Genomic DNA, 17,608 nt, shown 5'->3' on the forward strand with positions numbered 1-17,608 from the left:
AGGTCCAACTAGTAACTAAACACACTGTCTATCCAAAACACCCACCCCACCCGCTCCACCACAACACCATATCCCTCCGCAATCGTTTCAAATACACCAACATTGTACCTATTGTTAAACACAGATACCGATGTGAACTTTCCTTGATCTGGACAACCTAGGCAAAACACAAATACACAGTAAGCAATACACAAAAATAAACGAAGATTAATACAAGAATGTAACCCAAACACCCACATGTATACAACCAGATGTTGGAGTCCTTAAGGAATGGCCTGCTTATGCCCACACAAAAAAAAAAAAAACACAGAAAACGCTACTCGAAAATAACGAGATGATATATATTAACTAACTTGTGCATGTATCATATTTCCTGAAAAAATGGTGATCGTATATAATCGAATAATATTATTGGTAATGCAAACATAATGTTATTCAAGTAAGGTAATAATTATATCTCATTCAATCATAACGAGACTCCTTGAGTTTTATCAAATCGTTTCAGACATACTAGTAACTACTCCTTTGTGATTTTAACTTATCTGTGTAAGCATTCTTATCACATACGTTCTCAGAATAACATGACACCAAGAATAACACTCTAAACGCAAGTTTGACACATAATGACACATTTGTCAATTTTCATCATAACCTTTGAACTGTAACTATGTGAGAAGCATCATCGCATTTCGTTTTCATAGTAAACAATTTTGACTGCCAACCGCACGATTAATCTGAAATTTAAAAAGGCGTATCTTTATTAATATTATAGGCAGTGTAATTCTTTTTGATGTGGTTCATGCTTTCTTGTGTCTACGTTTTGAAAACAAAAAATGTAGTATTTTTGAAATAATGTCGTATATCTTGTCTGCCAACGTAAATGATACTTACATATTAATAATGTGTCAAATCCATGATAAAATATAATTGTAGCGACCCAATACGCACAAGAAGCCTATACGTACTACTCTGTACGCATTGGGTTGCGATGTTAGAAGAAAACGGGCAACATTATCGACAAACCAGCCAAATACGTACAACAAATTTACGTCTTATTGCGCATAGCCACAGATAAATTTATATGATTTTATAATCTGCATTTTAGCAAATGATATGATAGAATACTTGGTAGGAATTTGACGTGCGAGACACGTTTTAAGGGTGTTCAGAATTGACAACTGTGTCGTGGAAGTTGATACTGAACTCAGTTGAGAGAGGCCAGAAGGGACAGCTAGTTAGCACTGAAAGAGATAATCTGAACGTTCTGAATGGAAAAAACTGCCGTGATAGTAATTGACTGTATAGTAGTGTAACAGCAGTAAAGACTGCGTTTATTTGGTTTACTCTACCCATGAGGATACAGTGCTGATGGATATTTTAATTTAATAAATTTAAATTTAAATTTAAATTTGCATCATCAAAAAAAAAACACTTTTGCATTATTGCGCATGAGCACACGCAAGTAAATGTGTACTAACAATAAAGAGTAGAGTAGATAGTGTTAAGGAAAAGTTACTAATTGATAAGCGGGTGACATTGCAGCATTTGACTTCATTCTAAGAACGCAATGAATTGAACAGTGCAACATTTTAATGTTGCGATCATGTTATCTAGGACGTCTGCAACAGTGAGAACGAAGATCAATATTGTTCATGCAGAATAATATGAGATTTACCTGATCAGTAGAAAATGCTTATAAAAACGCCCCCAAAATATTGTATTTGAATGTTTGACAGATTGTTTGAATTAATATTTCAATAAAGCGCATTTGTCACAATTTGTATTTCAATACCTGTTGTTAATATAGATATTGAGATCCTTAGATCATAGCGCATGAGAACCATAATAGCATAATACAAATAGAAATATATTGATTTGATTACGTTATTGATCATTACTGAAACATATGAACAATTTAATTAACTGGTCTTATTGATATAATTTACGACATCTGAAAGAAATCTTCAAGGATTTAAGAAATCTGTTGCATACTTTTGTGTGTGGATTGGATTATAGTTATTCTAACCACGTAAAAATCACTAAAGTTCACTTCCCGAAACACAGAGAGTGAATACCATTTAAGTTACCAATCCACGCAGAAAGCACCAAGTTCGTGAACTGCATAATATTTCTTGTATCATTCGTGTGACTTAAGGCGTTTACTTAACAAAACTAAATTTGAATTTTATTTGATGAGCATTTACTTTTGATAAGCCAGCTGAATCAAAAATATTTCATACCATAAGACGTAAGGTTACCCTCAAAGTGCCGGTAAGCAAACACACATAATTTAAACTGAATCCGGAATGACATGTACTCATAAAGCATGGGGTGATATGATCAAATTTACGTTTTTTAACAATAAGCCGGGCGGCAGAGTTTTGGATTTGAATTTGATCGGAAGTGATTCCAGCCACAGCGGAATTACAGAAATCAAGGCGAGAGGTGATAAGCGAGTTAACAAGACACGACGTCGCTCTGTCAGAATATGGACGGATTGTGCCAATTTGTCTCAAGGATAAAAATAGAGAGCGACATATATCACTTATATGGTCAGACATGGACAGCGTTTGGTCCAGCCGAACACCGAGGTATTTAACAGATTGTTGGAAAGATATATCAGAACTCAAAATCTGGACGATATCATCTTCTTCTCTGTCAACTTGTTCGATGCGAGAGGACGTACCAACGGTTAAGATCTCGGTCTTGTCAATGTTTAACATAAGTTTGTTACTATTCATCCAACTCAAGATGGAACTAGTACAGCTTATAATAGAGGATATGGTAAGCTCAAAGTTCATGGGAAAGTCAGATTGTGAGACTTCCGTGTCGTCGGCGTACTTGTGGAAATCACATGTGTGCATGGTAATAATGTCTGATAAAGGCTGAGAATAAAGAGTGAATAAAACCGGCCCAATTATGGAACCTTGAGGGACTCCGTACTGTAATGGGAATGGGTCCGAAACCACTCCATTAATAGTAACAGATTAAAACCTCTCAGTCACGTATGAAGTAAACCAAGTACGACTGCTTGGACACCGAAAGTTGTCGCCAGCCGTTCAATGAGAATAGAATGGTCAAGCGTATCGAACGCGGCGCTGAGGTCAAGGAGGGCCACGAAACTTTTTTTCACATCAGTGTTGTTAAGAAGGATATCCAAGACACTCAGCACCGCGGCCTCCAAGCTATGACCTTTTCTATTGGATTTAGATTGGTGGACTTCAATAAGGTCGTTGTCAAAGAGGTGTTTTTGGAGCTGTTTGAGGACAACCGTTTCAAGAACTTAAGAAATAAAAGGTAAGTTAGATACTGGCCGAAAGTCCTTAAGACAGTTATGATTAAGACCAGACTTTTTAAGGATGGGCACAACAATAGCACGCTTAAACTGAATAGGGGACTAATAAGGGACTAATTGATAATATAAGTAATCAAAGGTACAAGATCAACCAAAGTCATACCATACATTGCCTTATACTAAGTTTGGAATTACTACTTACGATTTGGATAGTTTATACATTTATATACATAAAGAATTCAAGGTCCTGAGATGGAGCCTTGTGAAATACCAATACCTTGACGCCTATAATAAATGATAACATATCAACTCCCAAATGTCAATATATTACATAACCAAATAAAACATATATACCGTATGATAATTGGAACATTATGCACCAGTAGTACAGTTTTCACTTTCTATTTTTTGCGGTAAGTTCAAAAGCTGTTGAACTGAAGGTGATTCCACCGATACCTTTCATGGATGGCGCTTTCGCATCATTTGGGTTTGTGATAGTGAATGAGTGCAGGATGTATGTGAAGAACAAGAAGACCTCCATTTTAGCAAGATTCTCACCAAGGCATACTCGATTACCTGGAAAACAACACAATAGAGGAGAATCAGTGGATGCTTGATATTTTGATAATAAAGAGAACAATATGCATGTCTTTGGATTTCTTTGTATAAAATGTGGGAATAAAATATGAAATAATTAAATAATAGACTCTATAATGAGTAAGAGAAGAATAACTAGAACTCTTGTGCTTTACAAAGTTAGTACGATTCAGGCAAGATGGAAAAAAAATACATCGACATTTTAAAAATTATTCTGTCAACAGTTATACATGTAAGTAGGAGGAGGATGAAGTGCACTCGCTGGATCAGCGCATTACTGATGATCTCGCCCGCACGCAAGATGGAGCATCTGCAATGTGAGTAAATCACTCGACTTGTAAAACATCATTTTTATTTTACCATATTTAGTATGGGATATATCATCGCTGAAGAACTTATTTTTAAAAGTACTAACCTGTACTGAAGGGTATTAATTCCTCCCGATAACTCAGCTTTCCGTCTTCATCCAAGAATCTCTCTGGCTTGAATTGATCTGGTTCAGCCCATACATCTGGATCATTATGCAGTGCCCAGACATTGGCAACTACGTATGTCCCTTTTGGTATATAGTAACCAGCTAGTGTCGTGTCTTCGGAAGCTACATGAGGTACTCCAAGCGGCAGTACTGTCCGAATGCGCTGAATCTCCAGCAGAACAGCTTCTGTGTAAGGAAGCAATACTCTATCCGCCCATTGTGGCATACGCATGCGACCTACAACAGTATCTATTTCTTGTTGGACTTTAGCCTGAATCTCTGGATACATAATCATGTAAAGAAGCGCCCAACGCAATGTTGTTGTGGATGTTTCGGTACCAGCTAAGAAAAGAAACATTGCCGTGGCTGTGAGGGACTTACGGTGTATGTAGCTTGCTCGATCGCTTGTTTCCTTCTTTGCAAGTTCAATTTCATTGAGGAAAACATCGATGATGTCGCGCATGTTTTCCCTATCAAAATTACGCTGATGTTCATCAACGTGGTCCTGAATGAATGATCTAAATTCCAAAAAGTTAGACGACACGTCTTTGTACTTTCCAGGAAAAATATGTTTCGCAAATGGAAGAAACAGAACTATTCCACCTGATCCTATTTTGTTGACCATTTTGTTTAACATCAAAACGAGATGTTGAAATTCAGGATCAGAGTGATTATATCGCTGGTCCAAAACGACAGAGCAAGTGACATTGGACACAGCATTTGCTATCACAATATGAGGGTCAAGAGGCTTCCCATTGCTATCGCGAATTCGATCAACCAAATTCTTGCCTTCCTGTGCGATGATGCCTTCAAATTTGCTTCTCCCTACCCGGAAAGCTCGAAAAGCGTTAAGTGTGAATGTACGCTGGTATTTCCATGATTTACCAGAAGTAACAAAAACGCCTGAAACATCAAAAGCAAAATGTATAAATAATATGATTTTGATATGTTATACTATTGATAATGATGATGCTCGCTACATGCTCGCTATGAAATGATTAATGCGATTTTGCCAAATCTCACTAACCATTTGCAAGATGGTTTGAACTACAAAATCGCAACATTTTAAAATATTAAATATAACCTTATTGTTCTGGAATACAATGTTTGTGATGTTACTTATCGTCCTGCTGAGCCATATTGGGTAACACGGACTACGAAGCTACATTATAAACGCCATACATTGTTATATTTGATACTAATGTACAGCTACGGATCTTACATCCAGGGATACCAAAATAAGTACCAGCAGTTCCCCACATAATGCCGCTATAACGTCAAAATGTGAGCGCGCACTCACGAAATTGGTAAATTCTAGCTGTGTACAAAAGTAAAGGCAAATTTGGTTTTCGGCCAAAACCCACCTTGTATAATTACCATGACTTTGTATGCAACTAAAGGTCATACCGGAATACAAGTTGTTATATGATGTTGTTAGCCTTTGTCCACCATGCTATGACTTACCTTCATTAAGTTCAGTCTCTTCGAAAAGCTGACTTTCTGGTCGATCATTGATATGGTGGTTCTTAAACGCTTCTTTAATAGATTCATATCCATTGACTACCACTATCAACTTCGTAAAAATCTTTAACTTGAATACTTTGCCATACTTCTTCGCCATTTCGGTCAACAAATGCTCAGGTAGCTCGGCACCAGTGCAATAAAGGCCTATCGCAAGGATTGGAATATTTCCCAGCAGCGGTAGACTCCATGGACCTGGTGGTAGCTTCTTACGTCGTTTTAAGCTGAACGATACAAACAAGTATATGGCAATACATATCAATACTGTTTGCGTATTGATATATGAAAGGAAGAACTGCGAAAATGTCATGTTTTTCTTACGTTGTAAACCAATTTCAAGTCCAGCTAGTTGAGGATATAGCGGCCTGCCCGATGTACCATAAGAAAGCCAGGTTATAGTTGAAAATATTTAGCCTAAGCAATAAATGACATTAGAATTCTAACGGTAAATCAGTGTGTAAAACCCCAAAACAGTTTTGGCAACATTAGACCCTATCCTAATGTTATTGTATTGGGTCACGTATTTTCCAGTTCAACTATTTTAATGCTGATGCGTTTGAACAATAGCTCACTACCGGCAGACCTTGACCTCACATAGTTTATGTTTCTAGTAAACAACAATATGAGTCAGCGTCAACACTTTGTGCTCCTGGAGCACATGAAAACTTTGTGCTACTGGGGCACAATAACAGCACAATGGTTAGGATTTTATGGGGTTAGCCCTACATGGGCTTTATGATTAAACCTTCTTTTTCTAGCTTCACCCCTTTGCTGCAGCACAAAATGTTGAATATTACTGTTACATGTTACTCAGTAAACAAGGTAAATGTGTGTCATTTCCAGAAGGGCATTGTATACTATATCATAATATGTGCAGGTGTAAGAGACCTGGGTCCGTCACAGGCATTTCAGACGTGGGTAGAACAGCAAAACCAAGTTAAACTTTTGAATTAAACGACCCATTTTTGTAACTGCACAACTTCCCTGTGCACTACTGCACGTTCTTATACAATATTGCGTTTGCTGGGATGATACTTTGGGTATATGGCCTACTAGTAACAAAACATATACTCCCGGCCCCCACCCTCCCCCAACCAACCGCACCACAACACCATACTCCTCCGCAATCGTTTCAAATACACCAACATTGTACCTATTGTTAAACACAGATACCAATGTGAACTTTCCTTGATCTGGACAACCTAAGCAAAACACAAATACACAGTAAGCAATACACAAAAATAAACGAAGATTAATACAAGAATGTAACCCAAACACACACAAAACCAGATGTTGGAGCCCAATAAGGAATGGCATGCTTCTGCCCCAAAAAACAGACAACGCTACTCAAAAATAACGAGATGGTATAATAACTACCATGTGCATGTATAACATTTCCTGAAAAAATCGTGATCGTATATAATCTAATAATATTATTGGTAATGCAAACGAAATGTTATTCAAGTAAGGTAATATGTCTCATTTAATCATAATGGGTGTCCTTGAGTTTTACCAAACCGTTTCAGACATACTAGTAACTACTCCTTTGTGATTTTAACTTATCCGTATAAGCATTCTCATCACGTACGTTCTCAGAATAACATGACACCAAGAATAACACTCTAAACGCAAGTTTGACACATAATGACACATTTGTCAATTTTCATCATAACCTTTGAACTGTAACCATGTGAGAAGCATCATCGCGTTTCGTTTTCATAGTAAACAATTTTGACTGCCAACCGCACGATTTATCTGAAATTTTAAAGGGCGTATCTTTATTAATATTATAGGCAGTGTAATTCTTTTTGCTGTGGCTCATGCTTTCTTGTGTCTACGTTTTGAAAAAATTGAAAAGTATTTTTGAAATAATGTCGTATATCATGTCTGCCAACATAAATGATACTTACATATTAATAATGTTCACAGACAAATCCATGATATAATATAATTGTAGCGAAACGCCCCCCCGAAGAAGTTAGAAACTTTTGGAAAATGAAGACCCAATTAAACCCAATTGGTGGACCATTTTGTCACTTTTATTTTGTAAAATAATAGTTTGAAAAAGCCTGAAATTTGCGAAAAGACGGCCCAATTAAAGCCATTCGTGGACAAGTTTGGACTTTTATTGTATAAATTATTGCTTTAAATTAGTTCCCATAAAGTTGCGCACGCAAGGGGTGTCTGAGAGGGATGTGCCCCCTCACAAGTGTGAAACTTTTGCAAAATGAAGACCTAATTCAAGCCATTTGGTGGACTATTTTTGCACTATTATTGTGTTAAATTTTAGCTTGAAAAGGCCAAAAATTTGCAAAATGACAAGCCAATTGAAGCCATTACCCTCGATTCCAAAGGCAAAATGGTTAGATTTTTCACAATTTCCTCCAAATAACTGATGCGCAGTTATTAACCTATAATCAGTGGCTCTTTGAAATTAACATCTATTTACTATAGTTACGATTTATTATTTGGTTTTACAGTGAAGTCTCAACTTAGCATAATGGTCCCTTCTTTCGACAGCAAATGATATGATAGAATACTTGGTAGGAAATTGACGTGCGAGACACGTTTTAAGGGTATTCAGAATTGACAACTGTGTCGTGAAAGTTGATACTGAACTCAGTTGAGAGAGGCCGGAAGGGACAGCTAGTTAGCACTGAAAGAGATAATCTGAACGTTCTGAATGAAAACAAAAACTGCCGTATCAGTAATTGACTGTATACTATAGTAGTGTGCGTTTATTTGGTTTACTCTACCCATGAGGATACAGTGCCGATGGATATTTTAATTTGATAAATTTAAATAGAAATTTGCATCATCGAAAACAAGAAATGTCTTTAAAAAGACAACACCATGGATGAAATTAATGTTTCATAATTTATTGACAAGTACTTGGAATGCTAGTAATTTTGTGTGTGTAGCACATGCACAACTAACAGGGTTGGAAATGTTGTTACCACGAATACCACCAATGACATACTATAAGCTAAATTGAAAAATGTGTGTTAAATAGGTCTACTTAATTTATACTTGTACAAACAAAGGGATCAATGGAAATCACATCCACCGAGTTTCGCATCAATCCAACAATCTATATTCAGATAGCAATTACCTATTGCTAACTTGGTAAAATGCATACTCGTAGCCCAATCTTGTACATCAGAGCACCCAGTTTTGGTTTGTGGTTTCGAAATGTTGCAATTAAACATTAGTTCTTTCAAATATGAAACGCTAAAACCCAAATCTAGAACAAACAATCATATATTTAGAAAGATATAGCAAACTTTCCATGATAGAGATTGGACCCAAGACAAAGTACACCCAAATTAAGTGTCAATTCAGAATTATCCCACCATGGTGGAAAAACACTTTTGCATTATTGCGCACGAGCACACGCATGTAAATGTGTACTACCAGTAGTAGAGTAGAGTAGTTAGTGTTTAATAGGAAAAGTGACTAATTGATAAGCGGGTGACATTGCAGCAACTAACTGGTACTACGACTGCGTAATTGACGACGTGGCTTTTGACGTCATTCTAAGAACGCAATGAATTGAACAGTGGAACATTTTAATGTTGCGATCATGTTATCTATGACGTCTGCAACAGTGAGAACTAAGATCAATATTGTTCATGCAGAATAATAATTATGCGATTTACCTGATCAGTAGAAAATGCTTATAAAAACGCCCCAAAATATATTGTATTTGAATGTTTGACAGATTGTTTGAATTAATATTTCAATAAAGCGCATTTTGTCACAATTTGTATTTCAATATCTTGTTAATATAGATATTGAGATCCTTAGATCATAGCGAACCATGAGAACCATAATAGCATAATACAAATAGAAATATATTGATTTGATTACGTTATTGATCATTACTGAAACATATGAAAAATTTAATGAACCGGTCTTATTGATATAATTTACGACATCTGAAAGAAATCTTCAAGGATTTAAGAAATCTGTTGCATATTTTTGTGCGTGGATTGGATTATAGTTATTCTAACCACGTAAAAATCACTAAAGTTCACTTCCCGAAACACAGAGAGTGAATACCATTTAAGTTACCAATCCACGCAGAAAGCACCAAGTTCGTGAACTGCATAATATTTCTTGTATCATTCGTGTGACTTGAGCCGTTTACTTAACAAAACTAAATTTGAATTTTATTTGATGAGCATTTACTTTTGATAAGGCAGCTGAATAAAAAATATTTCATACCATAAGACGTAAGGTTACCCTCAAAGTGCCGGTAAGCAAACACACATAATTTAAACTGAATCCGGAATTTTATGGGTAGCCGATGAAGCTCATAAAGCATTGGGGTGATATGATCAAATTTACGTTTTTTTAACAATGAGCCGGGCGGCAGAGTTTTGGATTTGAATTTGATCGGAAGTGATTCCAGCCACAGCGGAATTACAGAAATCAAGGCGAGAGGTGATAAGCGAGATAAACAAGACACGACGTCGCTCTCTCAGACAAATATGGACGGATTGTGCCAATTTGTCTCAAGGATAAAAATAGAGAGCGACATATATCACTTATATGGTCAGACATGGACAGCGTTTGGTCCAGCCGAACACCGAGGTATTTAACAGATTGTTGGAAAAATATGTCAGAACTCAAAATGTGGATGGTATCATCTTCTTCTCTCTCAACTTGTTCGATGCGAGAGGACGTACCAACGGTTAAGATCTCGGTCTTGTCAATGTGTAACATAAGTTTGTAATAGAAGATATGGTAAGTTCATGGGAGAGTCAGATTGTGAGACTTCCGTGTCGTCGGCGTACTTGTGGAAATCACATTTGTGCATGGTAATAATGTCTGATAAAGGCTGAGAATGAAGAGTGAATAAAACCGGCCCAAGTATGGAACCTTGAGGGACTCCGTACTGTAATGGGAATGGGTCCGAAACCACTCCATTAATAATAACTGATTGAAACCTCTCAGTCACGTATGAAGTAAACCACTTAAGTACGACTCCTTGGACACCGAAAGTTGTCGCCAGCCGCTCAATGAGAATAGAATGGTCAAGCGTATCGAACGCGGCGCTGAGATCAAGGAGGGTCACGAAAGAATTTTTTTTCACATCAGTGTTGTTAAGAAGGCTATCCAAGACACTCAGCACTGCAGCCTCCAAGCTATGATCTTTTCTATTGGATTTAGATTGGTGGACTTCAATAAGGTCGTTGTCAAAGAGGTGTTTTTGGAGCTGTTTGAGGACGACCTTTTCAAGAACTTTAGAAATAAAAGGTAAGTTATATACTAGCCGAAAGTCCTTAAGACAGTTATGATCAAGAACAGACTTTTTAAGGATGGGCACAACAATAGCACGCTTAAACTGAATAGGAACAATACCATTCATAAGGGACTAATTGATAATATAAGTAATCAAAGGTACAAGATCAACAAAAGTCATACCATACATTGCCTTATACTAAGTTTGGAATTACTACTTACTACTTAGTTTATACATTTATATACATAAAGAATTCAAGGTCCTGAGATGGAGCCTTGTGAAATACCAATATTACCTTGACGCCTCTAATAAATGATAACATATCAACTCCCAAATTTCAATATATTACATAACCAAATAAAACATATATACCGTATGATAATTGGAACATTATGCAACATAACACTAGTACAGTTTTCACTTTCTATTTTTTGCGGTAATTTCATAAGCTGTTGAACTGAAGGTGATTCCACCGATACCTTTCATGGACGGCGCTTTCGCATCATATGGGTTTGTGATAGTGAATGAGTGAAGGATGTATGTGAAGAACAAGAAGACCTCCATTTTAGCAAGATTCTCACCAAGACATACTCGATTACCTGGAAAACAACACAATAGAGGAGAATCAGTGGATGCTTGATATTTTGATAAGAAAGAGAACAATATGCATGTCTTTGGATTTCTTTGTATACAATGTGGGAATAAAATATGAAATAATTCAATAATAGACTCTATAATGAGTAAGAGAAGAATAACTAGAGCTCTTGTGCTTAATAAAGTACGATTCAGGCAGCACATGACACAAAATTACGCTAAATCAAACATTTTGAAAATGAAAAAAAAAGGAGGACGTTCACTCGCTAGATCAGCGCATTACTGATGATCTCGCCAGCTCGCAAGATGGAGCATCTGCAATGTGAGTAAATCACTCGACTTGTAAAACATCATTTTTATTTTACCATATTTAGTATGGGATATATCATCCCTGAAGAACTTATTTTTAAAAGTACTAACCTGTACTGAAGGGTATTAATTCCTCCCGATAGCGCAGCTTTCCGTCTTCATCCAGGAATCTTTCTGGCTTGAATTGATCTGGTTCGGCCCATACATTTGGATCATTATGTAGTGCCCAGATATTGGCAACTACGTATGTCCCTTTTGGTATATCGTAACCAGCTAGTGTCGTGTCTTCGGAAGCCACATGAGGTATCCCAAGCGCAACTACTGTCCGAATACGCTGAATCTCCAGCAGGACAGCTTCTGTGTAAGGAAGCAATAATCTATCTGCCCATTGCGGCATACGCATGCGACCTACAACAGCATCAATTTCTTGTTGGACTTTAGCCTGAATCTCTGGATACATCATCATGTAAAGAAGCGCCCAACGCAATGTTGTTGTGGATGTTTCGGTACCAGCTAAGAAAAGAAACATTGCCGTGGCTGTGAGGGACTTACTGTGTATGTAGCTTGCTCGATCGCTTGTTTCCTTCTTTGCACGTTCAATTTCATTGAGGAAAACATCGATGATGTCGCGCATGTTTTCCCTATCAAAATTACGCTGATGTTCATCAACGTGGTCCTGAATAAATGATCTAAATTCCAAAAAGTTAGACGACACGTCTTTGTACTTTCCAGGAAAAATATGTTTCGCAAATGGAAGAAACAGAACTATTCCACCTGATCCTATTTTGTTGACCATATTGTTTAACATCAAAACGAGATGTTGAAATTCAGGATCAGAGTGATCATATCGCTTGCCCAAAACGACAGAGCAGGTGACATTGGACACAGCATTTGCTATCACAATATGCGGGTCAAGAGGCTTCCCATTGCTATCGCGAATTCGATCAACCAAGTTCTTGCCTTCCTGTGCGACGCTGCCTTCAAATGTGCTTCTCCCTACCCGGAAAGCTCGGAAAGCGTTAAGTGTGAATGTACGCTGGTATTTCCATGATTTACCGGAATTAAAAATCACGCCTGAAACATCAAAAGCAAAAGGAATGGACCTGTATAAATAATATGATTTTGTTATTATATACTATTGATAATGATGATGCTCGCTACATGCTCGCTATGAAATGATTAATGCGATTTTTGCCAAATATCACTAACCATTCGCAAGATGATGTGAACTACAAAATCGCAACGGTTTAAAATATTAAATATTATTATTATTGACTATAACCTTATTGTTCTTGAGAATTCAATGTTTGTGATATTAATTATCGCCCTATCATGCCTATAGAGCCATATTTAGTAACACGGACTACGACGAAGCTACATTATAAACATCATACACTGTTATAATTGATACTAATACACATATATGGATCTTACATCCAGAGATACAAAAATGTTAACAAGCATTTCCCCACATATTGCCGCTATAACGTCAAAATGTGAGCGCGCACTCACGAAATTCTGGCCGTATACAAAAGTATAGGAACATTTGGTTTCGGCCAAAAAAAACTGCGAAGTAAAAAGTCGATATTAATTTTACAAGAGCAAAATGAAAATCTTGATATTACTGCGGAAACCAATAGTGGGCCTCACCACCCCCACACCATGGAAATATTTGTTTACCCGGGTGCTGGGGTGAAAAATGTTATCAATAAAATGAGCGCTAAGGATTGATCTATGATTAGCGTAAGCATGAGAGTTTATTATGCCTGATGAAATATCTTATGGGGGTTTAGTAAATCCTTCGCATGATTAAAATCAAATACAAAACTGAACGAAATTTGCACCAGTTAAAACATTTTCTTAATTTTTTAACATATCATAAATACTGAGAAAAATACCCAATATTTAGGTGATTTGGAAATGGTGCTAATGCTTTCAATGAAGAAGAAAATTCTGTCAAGTTTTGGTATCAGAATAGTTGTTTGAATTATGTAAATTTCCTTACAATAACACTTGTGAGAGACAAATTTCAAAATGGTAAAGAAACCTATTAAACACCTTGTATATTCACCATTACTTGGCTGTGTATGACACTAAAGGTCATAACAGAATACAAGTTGTTATGTGATGTTGTTATAGCTAAAATAATAGTTTCTCGATCATGATATTATGAATGTAATGCGTGTACTGCGTAATGTCGCAAGTTTAGTGGAATGACACAATAGCGCGATCGATTGTGCACGCACAGGAAATGCAGCGCTACCCATAACGTGTCTGGTAGGCGTTGTACGCCGACGCAATTGCCTTTGCGTGCCTATTGAGTTCTCATGATCGAGAAACTATTATTTATAGCCTTTGTCCACTGTGCTATGTCTTACCTTCATTAAGTTCAGTCTCTTCAAAAAGCTGACTTTCTGGTCGATCATTGATATGGTGATTCTTAAACGCTTCTTTAATAGATTCATATCCATTAACTACTACTATCAACTTCGTAAAGAACTTGAACTTGAATACTTTGCCATACTTCTTCGTCATTTCGGCCAGCAAATGCTCAGGTAGCTCGGCACCAGTGCGATAAAGGCATATCGCAAGGTTTGGAATATTTCCCAGCAGCGGTAGACTCCATGGACCTGGTGGTAGATTCTTACGTCGTTTTAAGCTGAACGATACAAACAAGTATATGGCAATACATATCAATATGGTTTGCGTATTGATATATGAAAGGAAGAACTGCGAAAATGCCATGTTTTTCTTACGTTGAAACCAATTTCATGTGAATATAGACCAGCTAGTAGAGGATATAGTGGCCTGCCCGATGTACCATAAGAAAGCCAGGTTATAGTTGAAAATATTTGGCTTCTAAACAATAAATGACATTAAGATTCTAACAGTAAATTAGCGTGTAAAACCCCAAAACAATTTTGGCAACATTAGACCCTATTCTAATGTTATTTTATTGGGTCACGTACTTTTCAGTTCAACCCAAAACAATTTTGGCAACATTAGACCCTATTCTAATGTTATTCTATTGGGTCACGTACTTTTCAGTTCAACTATTTTAATGCAGACCTTGGCCTCACATAGTTTATGTTTCTAGTAAACAATAATATGAGTCAGCGTCAACACTTTGTGCTCCTGGAGCACAAGAACACTTTGTGCTACTGGAGCACAATAACAGCACAATGGTTAGGATTTGTATTAAAAACATCGGTCGATGTTTTGCCACAAATTTAAAAAATAGCGGTTAGTTCATGAAAAAGAAGAAGTGAAATTTAGCAAAACGCGACGAGGTTTATTTGCCCGTAAAAGAGCTCTATTGTTCCGCTATTGTATCCGCTATTGTATCCACTATTGTATTCTATTCATAAAAGCTACTGCAAGAATCGCGGCAATCCCTGATATTGCTGGTGTCTACCGCCGGCGTTTCGCATTTATTAACATTCAAAATGATCCCATACTCTTACATTTATAGTCTTATTCGTGCTTTTTATATAATATTCAGAAATTGCAATTATGAAAACTACAAACTTTGAAAGTGAAAATATATTACCATCGAAGAAGTGCCCATTTATTTTCAAAATTTTTGAGTGAACACGATAATGCGATTGATTTTCTTACACGTAAAAATACGGCCAATTCAGAGAGAAAATCTTGTTTCTCGTATAGGGCCTACTATAGACAATTTCTTTTTGTTGGCTGACCGCTGAGCTACATCTTTTTACTAATTATAGATACGTCAAAACGTGTTCCCACGTTGAAAGTGTACACGCTATTTCTACTTGCTTTAAAGAGAGCATAATTGAATGAAGACGATTTATTTGTGCCAGGATTTCATTTAATATAACTATTTTTTTTATTTTAATAATGCCCCATACCTAACAAGAACATAAGGAAATATTGTAAAGGCCATAAATATACGCACTCATGCATAGGGAGACAAACATGGTAAAGTTAATCTGTTCTTTTCATTCTCGTTCATTAACCTTTGGAACATTTCACATGCATGATGTTTGCATTAATGCCTTCTCGGCAATCTTGGGCCATAGGCCTATAGTAATTTAAATCGTGAAACCGTAGAACGATCTGTTGGTCAGCATAGATATTGAATAAAATACACCCTTTTTTGAAATACTGGTTACCAGCGACTTAAAATGAATTGACAATAACTTGAAATTTAGACATTTTGAGATAAATCCATATCATGGGTAAATGGGTAATGTGGTTTATTGAATACACTCTATATATAGTCATCAATATGTCGTTTCCAGTCCCTGGCTGAACTATTGGGTTCAGCTATTAATTTTTTAAATAATTCTTTTACCCCATGCAGCTGATTGTGGTGGTTACGGGTCGTTAAAACCACTAACCGCGAAATGAGGATATCGAACTAGTTTGCCCCGAAGGGCTTAAAAGAAACACAAACCGCGAAATATGGATATCCAATAAGTTTGTCCCGCAGGGCTACAAAAAACTGCTAACCGCGAAATATGGATATCCAACTAGTTTTCCCCTCGAAGCTTAAAAAACACTCATCGCGAAATATGGATACTCATACTAGGGGGCGTATGGAGAAAACACGGTTTCCGAATTTGTGTTGATATAGTTTCGAGAAAACCTGCTAAATTTAAGTATTTAGAGCATATTCTACATCTTCATCGTCGTTACTCCTTTTGTTATCATCCAAGGACAATACCAAGCTGAAATGGGAGTCTCTATACAGGTATGGAGGGCTAGAATTGGAACTTTTATTATGCCACCGAGCGGGAAATTTAACCGTGGCCATGTTGGCATTGTGATATCTAGTCAACGTATATCACTTGCAGTACGGTTGTGTATGGTTGCCCTACTTGTGGTGTGCGGCTCGGTAGAAAGCAACCCAGGCCCAGGGCCGTCTGAGAATACACGACAAAAGACAACAACAGCATCAAAAACTTTATTAGATCATTTTGATAGCATGAGACCAACAGATGCAGAGGGAAATATCCAGAGCACCATATTGAAAGAACTAAGAGATTTTAAGGCAAGCTACGACAAATCTAATAACGAACTGAAACAAACGGTAAATAAATTGGCAGCGGACATGAGTAACTTGAAAAGTCAGGTAGACGATGCTAAAACTGTAGCCGATCATGCGTGCGATGTAAATAAACAGCTTCAGGCCGATTTGGAACAGGCAAACGCTAGGATTGAACAACTTGAATCGCAATCTAGAAGGGACAATCTAATTTTTCATGGCATCGAAGGAGATGACAAGGAAACCTGGGATGAAAGCGAAGACAAGGTGAGAAGTTTTCTGAGTGATAAACTTGATATAGATGGCGATGAAGTTGAATTTGAACGAGTACATAGACTGAAATCGCGCGGTGGAAATACAGCTCCAATCATTGCCAAGTTCACGAAATATAAACAAAGAAGTGCAGTTCTCGATGCAGCACAAACGAAGTTGAAGAAAAAGGACAAATATGGGGTCTCACAAGATTTCACAAAGAAGGTTCGCGATACAAGAAAAATCCTGATCCCATTTATGACAGAAGCAAGGAACCAAAACAAACGTGCATATCTCTCCTAT

General features: G+C 37.0%; 2 protein-coding genes across 2 annotated transcripts; both read right to left on the reverse strand.

The window, feature by feature from the left end:
* Window positions 1–361: 361 nt before the first annotated feature.
* On the reverse strand, window positions 362–6,410 carry LOC140164838 (cytochrome P450 2J2-like). The gene is made up of 3 exons (XM_072188216.1): window positions 5,832–6,410; window positions 4,308–5,270; window positions 362–3,871 (listed from the first exon to the last, which is right to left on the reverse strand). Exons 1-3 carry the CDS (start codon window positions 6,196–6,198, stop codon window positions 3,690–3,692), a joined length of 1,512 nt encoding a protein of 503 aa, XP_072044317.1. The 5' UTR covers window positions 6,199–6,410; the 3' UTR covers window positions 362–3,689.
* A 2,217-nt stretch (window positions 6,411–8,627) lies between these two features.
* Window positions 8,628–14,944, reverse strand: LOC140164840 (cytochrome P450 2J2-like). The gene is made up of 3 exons (XM_072188217.1): window positions 14,418–14,944; window positions 12,151–13,113; window positions 8,628–11,735 (listed from the first exon to the last, which is right to left on the reverse strand). The coding sequence occupies exons 1-3, from the start codon at window positions 14,782–14,784 to the stop codon at window positions 11,554–11,556; spliced, it is 1,512 nt and encodes a 503-aa protein (XP_072044318.1). The 5' UTR covers window positions 14,785–14,944; the 3' UTR covers window positions 8,628–11,553.
* Between the last annotated feature and the right edge of the window lie 2,664 nt (window positions 14,945–17,608).

Source organism: Amphiura filiformis, chromosome 11 (assembly GCF_039555335.1).
Source record: "Amphiura filiformis chromosome 11, Afil_fr2py, whole genome shotgun sequence".
NCBI classification, from domain to species: domain Eukaryota; kingdom Metazoa; phylum Echinodermata; class Ophiuroidea; order Amphilepidida; family Amphiuridae; genus Amphiura; species Amphiura filiformis.

Bases quoted from the DNA above. Each gene is read 5' to 3' on its own strand.
- LOC140164838 (XM_072188216.1), bottom strand. From the start codon at position 6,198: ATGACATTTTCGCAGTTCTTCCTTTCATATATCAATACGCAAACAGTA. The intron at 5,271-5,831 runs GTAAGTCATAGC...TTGATGTTTCAG, and splicing joins AGAGACTGAACTTAATGAAG to GCGTTTTTGTTACTTCTGGT. The intron at 3,872-4,307 runs GTTAGTACTTTT...GTTGTTTTCCAG, and splicing joins ATTAATACCCTTCAGTACAG to GTAATCGAGTATGCCTTGGT.
- LOC140164840 (XM_072188217.1), bottom strand. From the start codon at position 14,784: ATGGCATTTTCGCAGTTCTTCCTTTCATATATCAATACGCAAACCATA. The intron at 13,114-14,417 runs GTAAGACATAGC...TTGATGTTTCAG, and splicing joins AGAGACTGAACTTAATGAAG to GCGTGATTTTTAATTCCGGT. The intron at 11,736-12,150 runs GTTAGTACTTTT...GTTGTTTTCCAG, and splicing joins ATTAATACCCTTCAGTACAG to GTAATCGAGTATGTCTTGGT.